Source organism: Canis aureus, chromosome 6, assembly GCF_053574225.1.
Source record: "Canis aureus isolate CA01 chromosome 6, VMU_Caureus_v.1.0, whole genome shotgun sequence".
In the NCBI taxonomy this organism is placed as follows: domain Eukaryota; kingdom Metazoa; phylum Chordata; class Mammalia; order Carnivora; family Canidae; genus Canis; species Canis aureus.
Window position 1 is genome coordinate 56,994,372 of NC_135616.1, and position 14,914 is coordinate 57,009,285.

Sequence of the window (14,914 nt, forward strand, 5' to 3'; positions counted from 1 at the left end):
TCCAGTTGGTCACCCTATCACCCAGCCCAGCCTGTGGACTTGTGGTCTCTAATGGGGAATTACAATCCAGTTTATCTGATCTCTCCTTCCATGGGACCCTTCTTTAGAGAAAGTTGAGCCTGTGAAGCTGACTCTAAAATTGATAAACTCTCCATGGGATCGTTTAGGTGAGGAAATGGAATGTACTGGTGGTCAAGGGCTTCTCTGGGTGAGTTCTATCTAGCTCCTGAGTCCAGATGCTTTTCTTTCCCTCCTCTGGCATCTGCTTTGTCCTGTCCTTATCCCAGGGCCTACATTACTCATGATAGTCCTTTCTTAAGACTTAGTATTTTATTTTTACAAAGGGAAATGTAAGACTCACTTGTGCACTGAACACATAAAGCTAAGGGATGGTGGGTTCCATAGGTCTGGGTCATTCATAACAGTGGCGAGCTTCACGTACCTGACTGTGCCTGGACTCTCCATATTTCCCATTGAGGTTGGTCCGGTGGCAGTTCTTGTACCACCAGGCCCCCTTGTAAGACATGGCGCAGTTGGTAACAGCAACATCATTGTCTCTGTCCTCTGTGGAGAAAGGGCGCCCCTGATGATAGCTGAGAGAGTCCCCTGTAAAAAAGGGATGCTTCTGTGAGGCCATCTGATTCGTTAGTCTTTTTTTTTTTTTCCACTCTATGCATTTTATGGGCTACAGGGGAGGGGCCACCTCCATGTCACCACTCATAATTTCTTCAGCCACTCCAGGCTGGGGCCCTGGGGGTCCTGCTGGTGGCTGGGCACATCGGGCATGTTCCCATCATCTCGGATAGTTGTAGGGCGTGGCCTGGTTGATCATGGTGGCATATTTGGTGAAGGGACTGAGGGTGGGCAGAATCACAGCGAGGCCCCCAATGGTGAAGGGTGCGACCAGCACCGGCTCTTTGGTCCAGGCATCCTTGAGGAAGGCGTTGAGACCCAGGCAAGGAGGGTCACTGTCCTGACCATCTTGGTCTCTGTGGTGGCAGCAGCCTGATTTGTTAATCTTTTGTCAGGATTCTCTGGACGTTTGGCCCACTCCCAACAAACCTACCCTCTACTTAAGGAACTTTCCATTTACTTCTCCCATTTCCACCTGTTCCCTCAGCCAGACTGTATGGAACTCTAACTCCACCTTATCCCCTGGGTCAGCTCTTCGATACTGCTCTCTGCAACTCATTTCCTCATCCCTCTGACCTTCTGCTCCGAGCTCTGTCCACTCAGTCCACCTTACCTTCCCTACCTGTTGCCTCTGGGCCTGCACTGGGCACCAGCATTCATGATTCTTTTATTTCCAGAGGAGACAGTGATGAGACATGGCAACTTGAGTCAATCTGGGTTACCACCATGCATCTATGGCCTGGCCTTCTCCATGGTTTACTTGGCCTGGTCAACCCTCACCCAAAACCTCACATTCAGAACTTGATGCCACATGTAAAAAGGGACCTCAGCAAGCTAGAGTTCCTGTCCATAGGAGAAAACATCATGAGAAAATCCTAATCATGTCAGCTCATGCTATTGAATGAACATTATTATAGATGCTTCTGAGGTTACTTTAAGCCAGGAGAGACCACAGTTTTGGGTCATCTGTGGTATATGAGTCCACATTCATGGTGGCCACTCAATGGCCCTACTGCTTCCCACCACAGCTTAACTGTGAGGGGATGAACTTTATTCTGTGAGGAAACCTGATCCCCTCAGGTCAGTTGGATTGTAACTCAACATATCATGTCTCTGTCCCATCCTTTTCATCTTCTCTTCCCAGGTTCCAAGGATTCCGGTTTTGTGTCCATTGAGAGCTAATCCCAGTACCTGACACTCATTCTTTCCCATTTCTTTCAGATCCAGAAGAAGGCAGGAAAGATTTCTTATTTTTTTCATATAATATATATATATATTAATATATATATTAGCATCTTTACCTCCTCTAATCCTAAATAATATTCATAGCCTTTATCTTTAAAACTTCTTGGATTAATCCGTTACTTTCTTTATATCAGTTTGACTCTGTTACCTCTACCCATCTCACATCTTCTCATCTTCCGCTTATCCTTCTGTATTCTAGAATTTCCTCTCAAATTGCCCTGGAATAATTCTCTCCAGCTTCCATTCCGATGTTGCCTGCTACTGCCTTGGATATATCTTGGTGTTAGTCTTTATCTCCTTCCAAAATCTGGCTTCCCTTCTCATTTCTGCCTCATATCCATATTCAGTACATTGTCTAAGTCTTGGTTTTTCTCTCTCAAGCCACCGTTCAGATTTATACCCTTCTCTTAATCCCTCACATTAGTCAAGTCTCCTGTTATCTCCTATCAGGATTAACACAGCATCTGCCAGCCGATCTCTGCTCTTCGTTCAGATTTACTTTATCCAGTGTATGGCTGTCACATTAGTATCCTCAAACCCAAAAGACTCAGGACCTACCGCGGTTCCCCACTGCTCACCATAGTAAGACTACTCCCTTGGTTTCAAGGCCCTTCAGGGTCTAGCTCCACCCTACTCCACCAATCTTCTTTCTGTTTCTTCTGAACTCACATCCTGCCTTAGGGAGCCAAGCCTTTCATGCCTGCCTTCCCTCCACAAAAATTGCTCCTTTCATGACTTCTCATCCAGGGTTTGCCTTCCCTCACCATTGGAATCCCAGCCAGATGTTGCTCCTTCCAAGGCCAATGAATACCCAGTAAGGTGGAAATGAGTACCATTTCTTTTGTGGTTCTTTTTAAAAATACCTGTTTAGTTCTTACAGAGGCCAAGGCCAAGTCTTATGCTTCTTTTGAGTCCCTGTAACTTGTACAATGAACTTCTAAGGGTTGTTCAACAACCTCTTATTTCTAACTTGATTTGGAGTTTTCAGTTCTAATCCAGTTAGAGTCCTGATTAGAGACTTAGATATTTGTAGCCTTGAGAAATGGGGACAGGAGAAAGGACTGAACTTGATTTAGAGGCCATGGGATGGATTGTTACCATTAAGGCCAAATGGTACTCATTTCCACCTTACTGGGCATTCATTGGCCTAGGAAGTTAAGATAAAAGCCAGAGGAATTGGGTGATGCTAAATGTCGGAAAGAAAGGATGGGCTCTTCCCCACTGGAGACCTTCTGGTCTAGAAAAAGTAACCATTGGGTAGAGCTGCCCAGAGGAAGGAGCAGCCTACGTAAGCCCAGGTTTTCACTTTCTGAGGAAGATGAACTGAACATTTCAAGGGAAGAATCAGATTGTAATTAATTTATAATGACTGGCCAATTTGCTCATAGGATTTCCATTTGCCTATGAGACATGAAAGTAGGATGCAGTCCCATAGTCCTGCCCTCCACTGGGCCTGGGAGCAAGATGGAGCTGCGGTAAAGGCAATAGTGGTTGGACCTATAGGGGGCAGAGAGAAGAAGCCTGGAGCAGGTGGGATTTGGAGGAAGGTAGGACATGGTAGCAAGGGGCAAGGCTTGCTTTTCTTCCTGTGGGAAGAATAAAAACTGCTTTTCTACAGGCACAATTCCAATCTTAGGGAGTGGATTGTATCAGGTTTTTTAAAAAAATGATTCGTCTGACATGTTGTTTAATATACTCCATTTCAGTGGCTCTTTTTATGTCCAAAGTGTGGTAAATTGGAACTTTCGTTGAGGGCACTCCGGGCAGATCTGACCCACTGCTGTTGGGAATAATCTCCGATTTGAACAATAACACAGTGTGTCTTTTTACAGAGTAAGAATACCTGGCTGGGAAGAGAAATACTTGGACAGATGCAGTAATTCGAAGGGCAACACCATGATAATCTTCCTAATTCCAGAAAGCATAAAAACGCTGCTAAAATTATACATTAGCATTTAGCCCCAAAATTAGGGTTAATGAAAGGACCAATAAGTCCATGTACCAAACAGTAGAATGTTCGGCAAAACAGGCTTTATGAAAAGTGCTATAATAGAACCCAGGAAACAGATTGGCAAAGCCTAAAAAGCAGACTGGATATTATATTCTGATAAAACTACTAATGCAACAGAGCTTATAGAGATGGTTGTTCTACTTAGTAGAAATGTCATAAAAATCTATACAGGAAACATGACCATGTTTCTGGTTCTTGTGGAGGAATGAGAAGAAATGTGGCCAGTGAGGGTCATTCTAGCTCTCTGACTTGCCTTTGACCAAGGCGTTGCTTTCTGACTGCTGAGGGGAGGGGTCCTCTCAGAGTATGGAGGAGTCTGCTTTATTTCCATTAGTTGCAAGATGGTTTCCTAGATGTCATCGCAGGGGGAGATTTCTAGCCAGACAGTAGATGATTATGCTGTCGTTGGATAAGAGCCCATATTGATTAATCTAGACAAGAAAAATAATCCTTTGCCCTCACACTGCACTTTTTTTTTTTTTTGAACTTTAAAAGTACTTTCATTGCATTGATTGCATTTTTGTCCTGACTACTCTGTGAAGTGGGGCAGGCATCATTATCGTGATTTTTTCAGACGAGGAAACTGAAATCCTGAGAAATTGGTTTCGGGTCACCGGGGTGGGTAAGGGACAGCCCGAACCAGCGCCGGTGGTTCCCAGCCCTCCACCCGCGCCCTGAGGCTGGCAGGGGATTCACCTGCTGGGTGGGCGCGGCCACTTCCCCGGGGCAGCTCAGGCCTAGACTGTGGCAGAGGGTGGTACCTAGACTGCAGGTGCCCCCGGCCAGGGGTCTGCTCAGGGGCCAGGGTACCTGCAGTGCCATTGTAGCCTCCTAGACGCAGCTTGTACAGGCTTCTAGCATCCTCCACGGAGAACTTGTCGTAGTAGGCGAAGGCAGCCTCCTGGCCGTCCCGCATGTCCACGCGCAGCTCGTAGCGGCCCTGGGATGTGATCCTGTGTATGTTGTCCAGCCCTGTGGGGAAGAGCCGAGGATGCAGGTGGATGGGAGGGAGGCGGGACCGTGGCCTAGTCCTGGATGTTATGGAGGAGGAAGGGGAGGCGGATTGCTTTTGCCCTCAGCCCGTCTCAGGCCGTTTATCAGACAGACCTTGCCAGACTCAGAAATTCCTCCTGCAAAAAGACAAGCCCTGGTCTGCTGATGGGTTTCTACCGCAGGTCAGCTCGGGGGTCCTAACAGCCAGTCTTGACTCAAGAATAGACAAGCCTTGAGCCTCAGGATTCCCGGCCCTGTCCCTTCCCACCTTCCACTCCGGACCATGGTGTTGGCTGAAAATGACAAGAGGCATTACGTGGGCATGCAGCCTTTGGTGTGGGTGGTAGGAGGCCAGAGGTAGAAACACTGATCAGAGGAGTTCAGGACCGGTGCTAGGAGCACGGGAGAGCCAGGCATCCTGGCATCATCGCCGTTTGCAGATAGGCTGCAAAGGGTCTTCTGTTCGTCTTGCATTACACCGCCTCCCCCTTTCTCAGCCTCCAGCCTTCCTGGGGTTCCTATAGCCAAGTCAGGGGATGTTGCCATTTGTCTAACCTACCTGCTGCAGCTTGCATTGCCACCTCTGCACTGGTCTTCTGGGTGATTATTTTCACCCCTCTGCTTCTCTTTGGGCTCTAAGCTTCCAAGGGCCTTGGTCTAATAAATCCTCATAAGGTGCAAACCTCTGTGAGCCCACATCCTCCTCGGTGATGTTTTCTCCTATCTATTCCGTTGTCCGCTTGCCCCGGCTGGCTGTACTCCGGGACTTTCTGATTTTGACCTACCTGTCCAGACTTTGAACCACTCACCTTGCCTTGCTGGTGATCTCTGATCTCCTCCCGATTTCTATCTGCCTACTGAACCGAGGTCCTCTTGCTTTGCTGTCATACCTGATATCTATCAGAGTACCCCATGATGAGAATAAAAGAATCGTGCAGATGAAAGGGAATTTAGAGATTACTTAGGCTAATCTCTTTGTGGAAAAGAAGTAATGTTATTAGCTAAGGACCACCTGGGTCTTTCTGTTTCCCTATCCTGTTTGAGATTTAAAGCTTCACATTGATTATAAATTGAAGGCTGTTTGCTGTTTGCTGGGTTGCTGACCCAAAACCTACCCTAGATTTGTGCTTGTGTGGATGTAGTGAATCCTGAGGGTGCCTGGCCAGATGCCCGTAATAGATGGTGGGCATATGCCCCAGCAGCTACATGTGTTGGCTGCTAACAGCTCACGGCTGCCTTCTTCCTAGATAATTGCCCTTGACTAAATAGGAGCCACTTCCCCTTGGAAGCTACCTTCTTCCCCTGTGCCTTGAAGCAGACCTTTCTTTATTAATGCCTGGTATAGGGAGTACAAAAGGCCAGCCCCCTGCCCTGGTGGGAACCAACTCTGAGGAGCAGTTCATGCTCCAGAGTTTCTCTGAGGATCGTACTGAAGATCATCTCTTACCAAAACCACATTTTTGCACATTTTTCTTTGCTCTATCTAGCTTCCTCCATTCCCCTGCTCCTGAGAACACTCCCTGAATAAATCTCTTGAACAAGAATCCTTGTTTCTGGCTCTGCTTCTGGGGAACCCAAGTTAGGATACAAACCATGGGTCATAGTTACCCTCAACCTGAGTATTGCTGCCCTACTACAGATCACCAGGCCATGCCTCTGTTTAAGAGTCCTCACTGGCTCCCCATTACCTATGACATTATATCAAGACTTCTTTTCCTGGCCTTAGGTACCACAATGTGCCTTCATTCAACCCACCCACCCTCATTTTCTTATTTCCCTGACCTGCACCTTTCCTCTGGTTGGATGGTTTCTTTACCAGACCATTTACACATGTCAGAACAATCCCCGCCTTCCCTCTTTTCCTGTCCCCTTCCCTCCTGCATTCTCCTGACTCATTGCCCAGTGCCTCCTCCAAAGCTGACCTCTCCCCTCTCTGAGTATCTGTGCCTTTTCATTGGTAGTTCATAGATTGGTCCAGTGTTTCTCAGTGTGGGGTGGCATCTCTCATGATCTGAGAAATATTTTGGGAATAAGGACTAACAAACCTTAAACATATTGGGAGAAAGGTGTTCTCCAAATTCTCCTTCTTAATAGTTGAAGGAGAAATCTTAACTTGCATCCTAACCCTGACTCCCCATCTCAGCTTGGTTCTAGTACTTTGTGGTGAACACCCAACACTTGCTAACTTTCATTTGTACCACCTACAGCAACATCAAGCTTGGAGCCCCCGGATTTAACTGTTGTTTGGGATGCCTGGGTGGCTCAGTGGTTGAGCGTCTGCCCTTGGCTCAGGTCATGATCCCCGGGTCCTGGGATTGAGTTCTGCAACAGGCTCACCACAGGGAGCCTGCTTTTCCCTCTGCCTATATCTCTGCCTCTCTCTGCGTGTCTCATGAATAAATAAATAAATAAAGTCTTTTAAAAATACCTATCATTTATTAGTATGAATATTTTTTCCTCTTCATTGTATTAATTTTTAAGGCTCCCTTTTGTTTGGCACAAAATAATTAGGTTTCCGTTTTGGGAAATGCTATAAAGTTTCTTTCACAAAACAGTAGATTTAATTAAATAAAGCAAGTGATATAGAGAAAATTTAAGTGCACGGTAGTTTAGCTAACTTCACAGATAATGGAAAAATCATGGTAGCGGTGCATCGTGGCTGAGGTCTGGGGACAAGCCCTGTCTGCCGGTTTGTGCACACTGTACTTGTCTCTCAAGCTGTATGCAAACTCCTAGAAGGTAAAAGTACTTCCTATTCATATTGTCTCTCAATGTTCTTACACTGCAGTTTTATTACCTATGTCAGCCAAAGCAGATCTGGGCACCTAATAGATACTCAATAGATTCTTAACATTGACTGGTGCCTACAGTTTGAGTACCTACCATCTCAGGCACTATAACAGGCAATGGGATTAGAAGATGACTAAAATATGGTCCCACTCCTGAAAGAAGTTTACATAGTATAGTCAAGAGAGACAGAGAGAAAAATGGATGCTGTGCCATTTCTCCCACAGGCAAAGGGTGAGAACATTGGGCAGGATAGGTTCTATGGAGGAAGAGGAGTTTAGTTGGGTCTTTGAATATCCACAGATGGGCACCCGGGTGTACAGGACAGGGAGATGGTGGGCTGGTAGGTATTCTTTGCAGCGGAAGCATCAGTGATTCTGAATGTTTGGAGTTTGGTGTTGGTGTGTGTATGGGGGTGGGGTGAGAGGAATGAGGTACTTGGTGGTGGGGAGCAGGCTCCAGAGGTAGATTAGAGAGGGCCTTGGAGCTCTGCTAAGGTGTTCGGCTTTCACCTGGTGGTGATTAGGAGTCACTGAAAGGGTTTACAAATGAGGTTAACCACTGCTCAGATTTTGGGTGTGAGGAAGATGGCCATGTGGACAATGGAGCAGTCCTGGAGGCCGGGAGATCAGATAGGGAGCTGTCGTGTGAGCATCCAGCAGAAAGACAGTGAGGCCCAGGTGACATGGTGACAGGGACATAGAGAGGAGACCACAAAAACGGAACCCGGTTATTCACCTGTCCTCCTGCCTCCCTATATGGAAATCTAACCAAGAGGGAGACGCAGGTAATCTATATACTGCTTTCCAGGATTGGCACCTCTGCCACCTGCCTGGGCGGGGTGTGTATTCACCTTCTCACCCCAGTTCAGTTCTCAGTGTGTACCTCCTGCTTGTGTCAGACCTCTAGGAGATAGCAGGACACCTCCAAGGCTGTTTTCATTTTTCTCTTCCCTTGTCAAGTCAGGTAACAACATTCCTCCAGGGAGCTGGGGCAGGGTCACTGCCTCCTTTCTCTCCTGAGCTGCAGGCTGGCTGGGGGTCCTCGGTTTCTGAGAAGTGACAGGCCAGCTGGCTGTGGCCTGCACCCCCCTCCCAGCCCCCACCAGGCAGCTCACTTCCTCTGTCAAGACCCATCAGCATAAGAGACTATTAATGAGGATGGGAAGAGACAGAGCAAAGAGGAAAACACCACAAGAAGATAAAAACAGATCAATAGTGGAGCCAAACAGAGCAAGAGGTACTGAAAGCAATTCACGAGCTGTCAAGTTCTCAACAGACTCGGTGTTTCTGATCATCCCCGATGGACACAGAAAGGAGAGAGATGGACAAAAAGCCAGAGCGGGGTTCCAAGGGGAAGCACAAAGGAGGATTACCCAGCCAAAACTCATCCTCCAGGTTCCCGAAGCCAACACGGTACTCAGCCCATTTCCGGAAAAAGTCAGTTTGGCCATTCTGTCGTCTCTGGAACACCTGTGAGGGAGAAAGGAGCAGAAATAAAGTGATGCTAAAGAAAATAAAATCTCATGAGTAAAACCGCTGTAACCGAGTTTTCTATCTGCCATGACAAAGATGCTCAGATAAGGAACATTGCGGTATCCACACGGCCGTTTTCATAGGAGATGCTCAGAGCTCTTCTCTTGAAGTGCATCATTCCTGATGAATAGGCCAGGGTGCGATGTTGACACTAATATGCACCCCTGCAATGTAGGAAGGATCCAGGATACGTATCAAGCCCCCAAATAGTCAAGGGGAAATCGGCTAGACTCTCAAATAATCTTTTTTGTAGCACAGAGTGCAATAGAAAGCATTTCTCACCAAAAGCACAGGACTAACTTCAAAATCAGCTAGTAACTGTCATCATCCTATTGCAGGCAAAGCAACTACATATCATTCGCTTTCCGAGCTGTTTAGGTGCTGATTTCATCTAACCTCCAATGCATCAGCCTCGGCTTCAATTTCCAATTATGCTTTAAGAAGGGGGCACAAATATGTCAGAAACATAAAAGAAAATGTCTCCCAAGAGTAGCTTATGAGCACAGCCACCATTTAACTCCATTAAAAATCTATCCATTTTGCACCAAGAAAAAAATCCAGTGCTGTGTGTTAGGAGTGCCAGAGGGGGATCCACAGGAGGGCAGTGGGGCTGCATGCATGGAGGGACTCAGCTAATGCTGGGCTGCTTTAGGGTCAAGTTGTGGGAACTTTCCTGTACGCATAGTGGGCTGCACTGCTCAGTGGGGCCATTGTGAAGCTGTCCTTTCTCTTCTCTTGGTATTGCCCTATTAGACGTGGAAGGAGAGTCTTCTCTCTTTCCCTGACCACTGGTGCATCTTGAAGGCTGTGGCAGCTCTGGGGAAGAACCAAGGAGGCCAGGGAAGATGGGGGCAGGGGTGGCCTTTGTAACTAGAGATGGCTATCCGTGCTCTGCCCCTTATCTGCTCCCCCATATGCAGTCCTCCCATAGACCTCTCCACTAAGGCTCACTTCTTCCTGTAGAGGACCCCCCTCCTACAGCGAATCCACCCCCTCTACTCCTTTACGATTGCTGCAGCCTTCAGCAGGCCAGACCCCTGAGCTTTTCTGAGCCACTACTCCCTTTCCCCGGCAGCCTGCTGCATTAACTATTCTTGCAGAAGGAACAAAAGGGGCCCCTTCATTGGGCCAGGCCACTGCTGCCTCGATATGCTTAATCCTTACAGTGCTTGGCCACATCTCTGACTGGGTTGCTGAACAAAGGCCCAGAAGCAATGAAGAGCCCAAACATGGACAGATAGGGGATGGAGGAGGACTGGCCAGAGGAAGGTGAGATTTGGATCCATAAGCATTGAGCCAGATGGATGAGACACCAAGGATGTTTGTGTGCATGGAGAATAGCCATATATACTTACAATCCATCCACCCCCATCCGTGGTCATGTCGCAGTACACCTGTAACTTCCGGCTTAGCTCTCCGTTGAGAAAAATGGTGTAAACCCCACTCAGAGTGTCTCCATTCATCAAATGCTGGGCACAGTCTTGAGGATGAGGAAACACTCGGCCCCCTGCATAGGAAAAGAGGCAATTCCAGAAAGGATCCATTGTCCTACTATGTGTAATGACTCCTTGGATTGGGGAAGATTATAGAGAACCTTGTGGTACTTCATTAAGAGCTGTAAGGAATCTTCACTGGATCTCAAGCAGTGCTTGGGAACCTTGCATCGTCCTACATTCCCCATCTCTGATGTTGGATTTATCATACAATATACAGTTTTACAGTATCTGAGGACCAAAGATTTGGGCTCACAGTCTGGCTCCTTCTCTTACCTATTTGCTTAGCTTTAGGTAAATGTACTGACTTCCCTGGGTATCAGTTTTCTTATCAGTAAAATGGGCCTAGTAAAAATATCCCCCAACACACTTTCACCCTTGGTGAAATGCAGCTAGTAGGGTTACTCAGATGATGATTACAGATGCATGGGCCATAATAGATGAGTGTAGGGCCCACATTTATTATTTATTTATTTATTTATTTATTTATTTATTCAAATACTTTATTTATTTGTTTGTTTGTTTCTTTGTTTATTTATGGAGAGAAAGTGTGTGCATGACCAGGAAGGAGCAGAGGGAGAGGGAGAGAGAATCTCAAGCAGACTCCATGCTGAGTGTGGAGCCCAACACAGGACTTGATTTCACAATCCCGATATCATGACCTGAACTGAAATCCAGAGTTGGATACCCAACCAACTGAGCCACCCAGGCGCCCCAGTATGCCCCCCCCTTTCAAAAGGATGACAGATATTAAGCAAAATCCTTCTGTCATCCTCACAGCAGCGTGAAGGAATACCTAAACCAGTTCAGAGTTAGCAAGATGATGGATCTCTACTCCTTGCACAAAATAATTTCCTGATTGGACTAAACAATCAAATGGCCATGTTTTACACAGTTCAGTTTAAGTTTAAGGAAAGGGCAGGGGAAATAAATTGCTGCTCATCTTTCAGAGAGAACAGCTCAATTTGTAGAACAATATCTAATTAGCTAAAAGAGAAGCTTAAATCATGTGTCTTGAAGAGCTTAGCTTCGGGGCAAATTTTAATGCTTAGCAGGCAAGCCAAGAAGCAGAGATCCCACTGGAGGAAATTTCTGGACTGCAGGAGTGGAAAGAGCGAGTAAAAGGCAGAGCTTGCCGTGTAAAGAAAAGCGGTGTGGGTGCTCTGTAGATATAATGATGTTCAGGGTCAATGAAATGCGGTTGATGTGGTTTCACATCCTTGAACTGCTTCAGTTTTGAAGAGGCTGGGTAGGGATCTCGTGTGTCAGTCACTACAGTGTCCCCTCGTGGTAGCACTGGTGCACTACAGGTGTGCCGGAGGGCCACTGATGGAGATCGAGTCCACTGATGGAGAGGGGGATCAGAGCCAAGGGGCCAGCATAATGCCACACAGGGAAGGCGATGTAACATCCTCACTGAACACCCTGATCATCTAGGGTTTTTGTCACAGATCATCTGTGAAGCATCCTGTGTTAGGAAGAGGTCGTCAGGGTTCAGTAGATCTGTTAACTCCAAGCACCGGGACTGTCCAACATGCTGCCATTCCATGGTCAAGGCTTGCTCCCACGTAAGGTAGTTTAGAACAAGGGCACTGCCTATTTCAGGTGTGGTTGCACCAGGGAGTAACAATACGTTCCTGTAGAACTTGTACTTGGGCAGGGTGTGTTTTAGTTTTATGTAATTCTTGCAAGAAACTTGGAGAGAAAGGCAGATTGTTACAGATCAGATTATTATTTTGCAAACAAGGAAACTGCACTCAGCAAGATCGCACAACTTCCACAAGTCACCTGAATTCAAGTTGTGAGACCACAAGTTAAGTGCCACTTGCACCTGACTGAACAAGGAATGTAACATGCATACGGTTTGCAGGAGCTACATCTATCCATACAGTAAAGGATTAGTTGATGTCTTTTTTGTATCTGACAAGCATTTGAAACTGCAAAGGTTAAAGTTACCTCAAAAAGTTCTATGTTCAGGTTGAATATCTTTATCCCCCAAACTGATTTTCTGAAATAGCTGCAGAAAATCTCTAAGCTTTCATCTGCAGGACATCCTAGAGCCTGATGGAGTTCTTGATCTCATGTGTTCCTAGAGGTTACAATTATGTTTCAGGGGACAGGTGCAAGTGAGCTCCTTCCTCTCCCCCTGTTACTTTTGGGACACTGTGATCACGTCCTGGATCCCAGGCCTTTCTCCACTTGGTCTCTGCAGCAACCTACCTGTTTACCTTCCTTTTTCCATTCTTCTCTTGTTGCTTGATTTTCTCATTTTATAAGATCAGCACAAAATATTCTTGGGCTTCAGCTCACTCCTTCCTACCTTATGCATTAAATAGCCCCTTTCTTCTTAATTAATTTAGCTCCTTAAAGGGGCCAGAACTCCCATTCCCGCCCCCCCCCCCGCCAATATCCAATGTCTTCCTCCAAACCTCAAATGACGACCTTGTATAAATACCCATATGAAACCAAACCAAACTTCAGAATGGCAAGTAAATGATGTTTTATAGGTTTCTTCATCCTGATGATGTAGATTACTTAATATTAAGTTATTGAGACTTTAAAAAGGTTCAAGCACATTAGTTGCCTTAAATGTAGACCTACCAAAAACAAATATAGTAATTGAGATGACTTGCCTGGGGAAATTATTAAATATCTGAAAGAATATCAGACAAAAAAAAGGGGATTCATGGTTTTTAATCAGAAAATGGGAATAAAATCAATGTAAAAAAAAAAGGTGGTTCAAGTGGTGTCAAAAGTTTGTATGAGATGAAACTCCCAGACTGTACTGTGAGAGAGGAAGGGCTGTGTTTTCATCCTGCTAGGCCCCCACACTGGGCTGGTTGGTGGAGATGCTTACCAAATGCGTTCAGGACTGATGCATAGTTGCTGGGTGCACTTGTCTTACCTTTGACAAATTGCAAGGCCACTTAATTGTTTCTAGATTTGATTTAGTCTGTGGCATTAATGGAAAGACAATCCACAAGCATTTTGCCTGAGCAGAATATCAGGAGCAGTGACTGGGATTTTAATATCCTGGGCACTTGAAGAAGACACATCTACAATAAAATCACTCCTCTCCACCCCTCTCTAGTCCTCAGTATTGCCAGAGTTTGGCCTGACAGCACTAGTCCTTAATCAAATCATTATTCCTTTTCACCAGATGAGAGGAGGCAGAGACTCACTAACTGTTCCCACACAGGGACTTTATTAAAATTCAGATTCCGGGGTTCTGTGGCAGATGAACAGAATGTTGAGGGGGTGGTTGGCAGGGGATTGGTGTCTTATTAGATCTCCTCAGATGAATCTGAAGAGTAGCTGGATTTGAACCCCACTCTTTCTCTGGTACATTTTCCTCTTCTCATAGAAGTCAAGAGGTGGAATTGGTAAGCTACACTGTGCTCCCGATGCCCCTAGAGGTTTGCTTTCTCTTCCTAGATCTTATGCTTTAGTGACTAGACTGAATGTCTTGGTCTCTCTATCTCTCCCTCCCTCCCCTCTTTCCTTCTCTTCTTTCCCTTTCTCTCTTTCCTCTCCTATCTTTCCCAGTAGGTATGTTTTTTTTAAAGATTTATCTATTTATCAGAAAGAGAGAGAGACCATGAGTGAGCATGGGGGGAGGGGCAGAGGGAGAGAAGAGAGAGAATCTTAAGCAGACACCCCCCTAACCACAGAGCCTGACACAACACTTGATCTCATGACCCCAAGATTATGACCTGAGCAGAAATCAAGAGTCAGACACTTAACTGACGGAGCCACCCATGTGGCTACCAGACATACCCAGTAGGTATGTCTTAGGTGGGCTGGTCCAAAGATTTAGAGTGGGTGCCATGGGAAAGAGAGGGAATAAGAGATCCTGTTTATCCTTGAGTTTAAGCCTTGTTTTCCCATTAAATTCTGTTTTGAGGTCTGTTAGACCTTGGCTTAGTTAATTATAAAGAACACACTGATTCCTGCTTTTCTGTGTTCCTTGTGTATATACTGTGATTTTATACATTCTTAGGAGATTATCATGACAGATTTCAGGCATCTCTAGCTCTCTGGATATCATGCCATCTAATATAACCCTAATAGAGATCATTCTAATAATTCTTTCCAAGGCAGAAGTTTTAGGACCAAGAACAAAACTGGAAGGCTTTTATTTCCTTTGGTATAATAACTGGGGCCTGGCCTGACAAAGGCCTTTCCTTTTTTTTTATAAAGCACAAGCTGTGGTGATT

General features: G+C 46.0%; 1 protein-coding gene and 1 pseudogene across 1 annotated transcript in view; both read right to left on the reverse strand.

Moving 5' to 3' along the window:
- Positions 1–14,914, reverse strand: part of TNR (tenascin R) — a 409,491-nt gene that overhangs the window by 8,725 nt on the left and 385,852 nt on the right. The window contains exons 19-22 of the mRNA XM_077901774.1: positions 10,560–10,711; positions 9,045–9,141; positions 4,700–4,861; positions 443–606 (exon numbers count right to left, since the gene is read on the reverse strand). Coding sequence (XP_077757900.1) covers positions 443–606; positions 4,700–4,861; positions 9,045–9,141; positions 10,560–10,711 — 575 coding nt within the window. The remainder of the gene's footprint in view (positions 1–442; positions 607–4,699; positions 4,862–9,044; positions 9,142–10,559; positions 10,712–14,914) is intronic.
- Positions 718–1,192, reverse strand: LOC144315322 (NADH dehydrogenase [ubiquinone] 1 alpha subcomplex subunit 3 pseudogene; annotated as a pseudogene).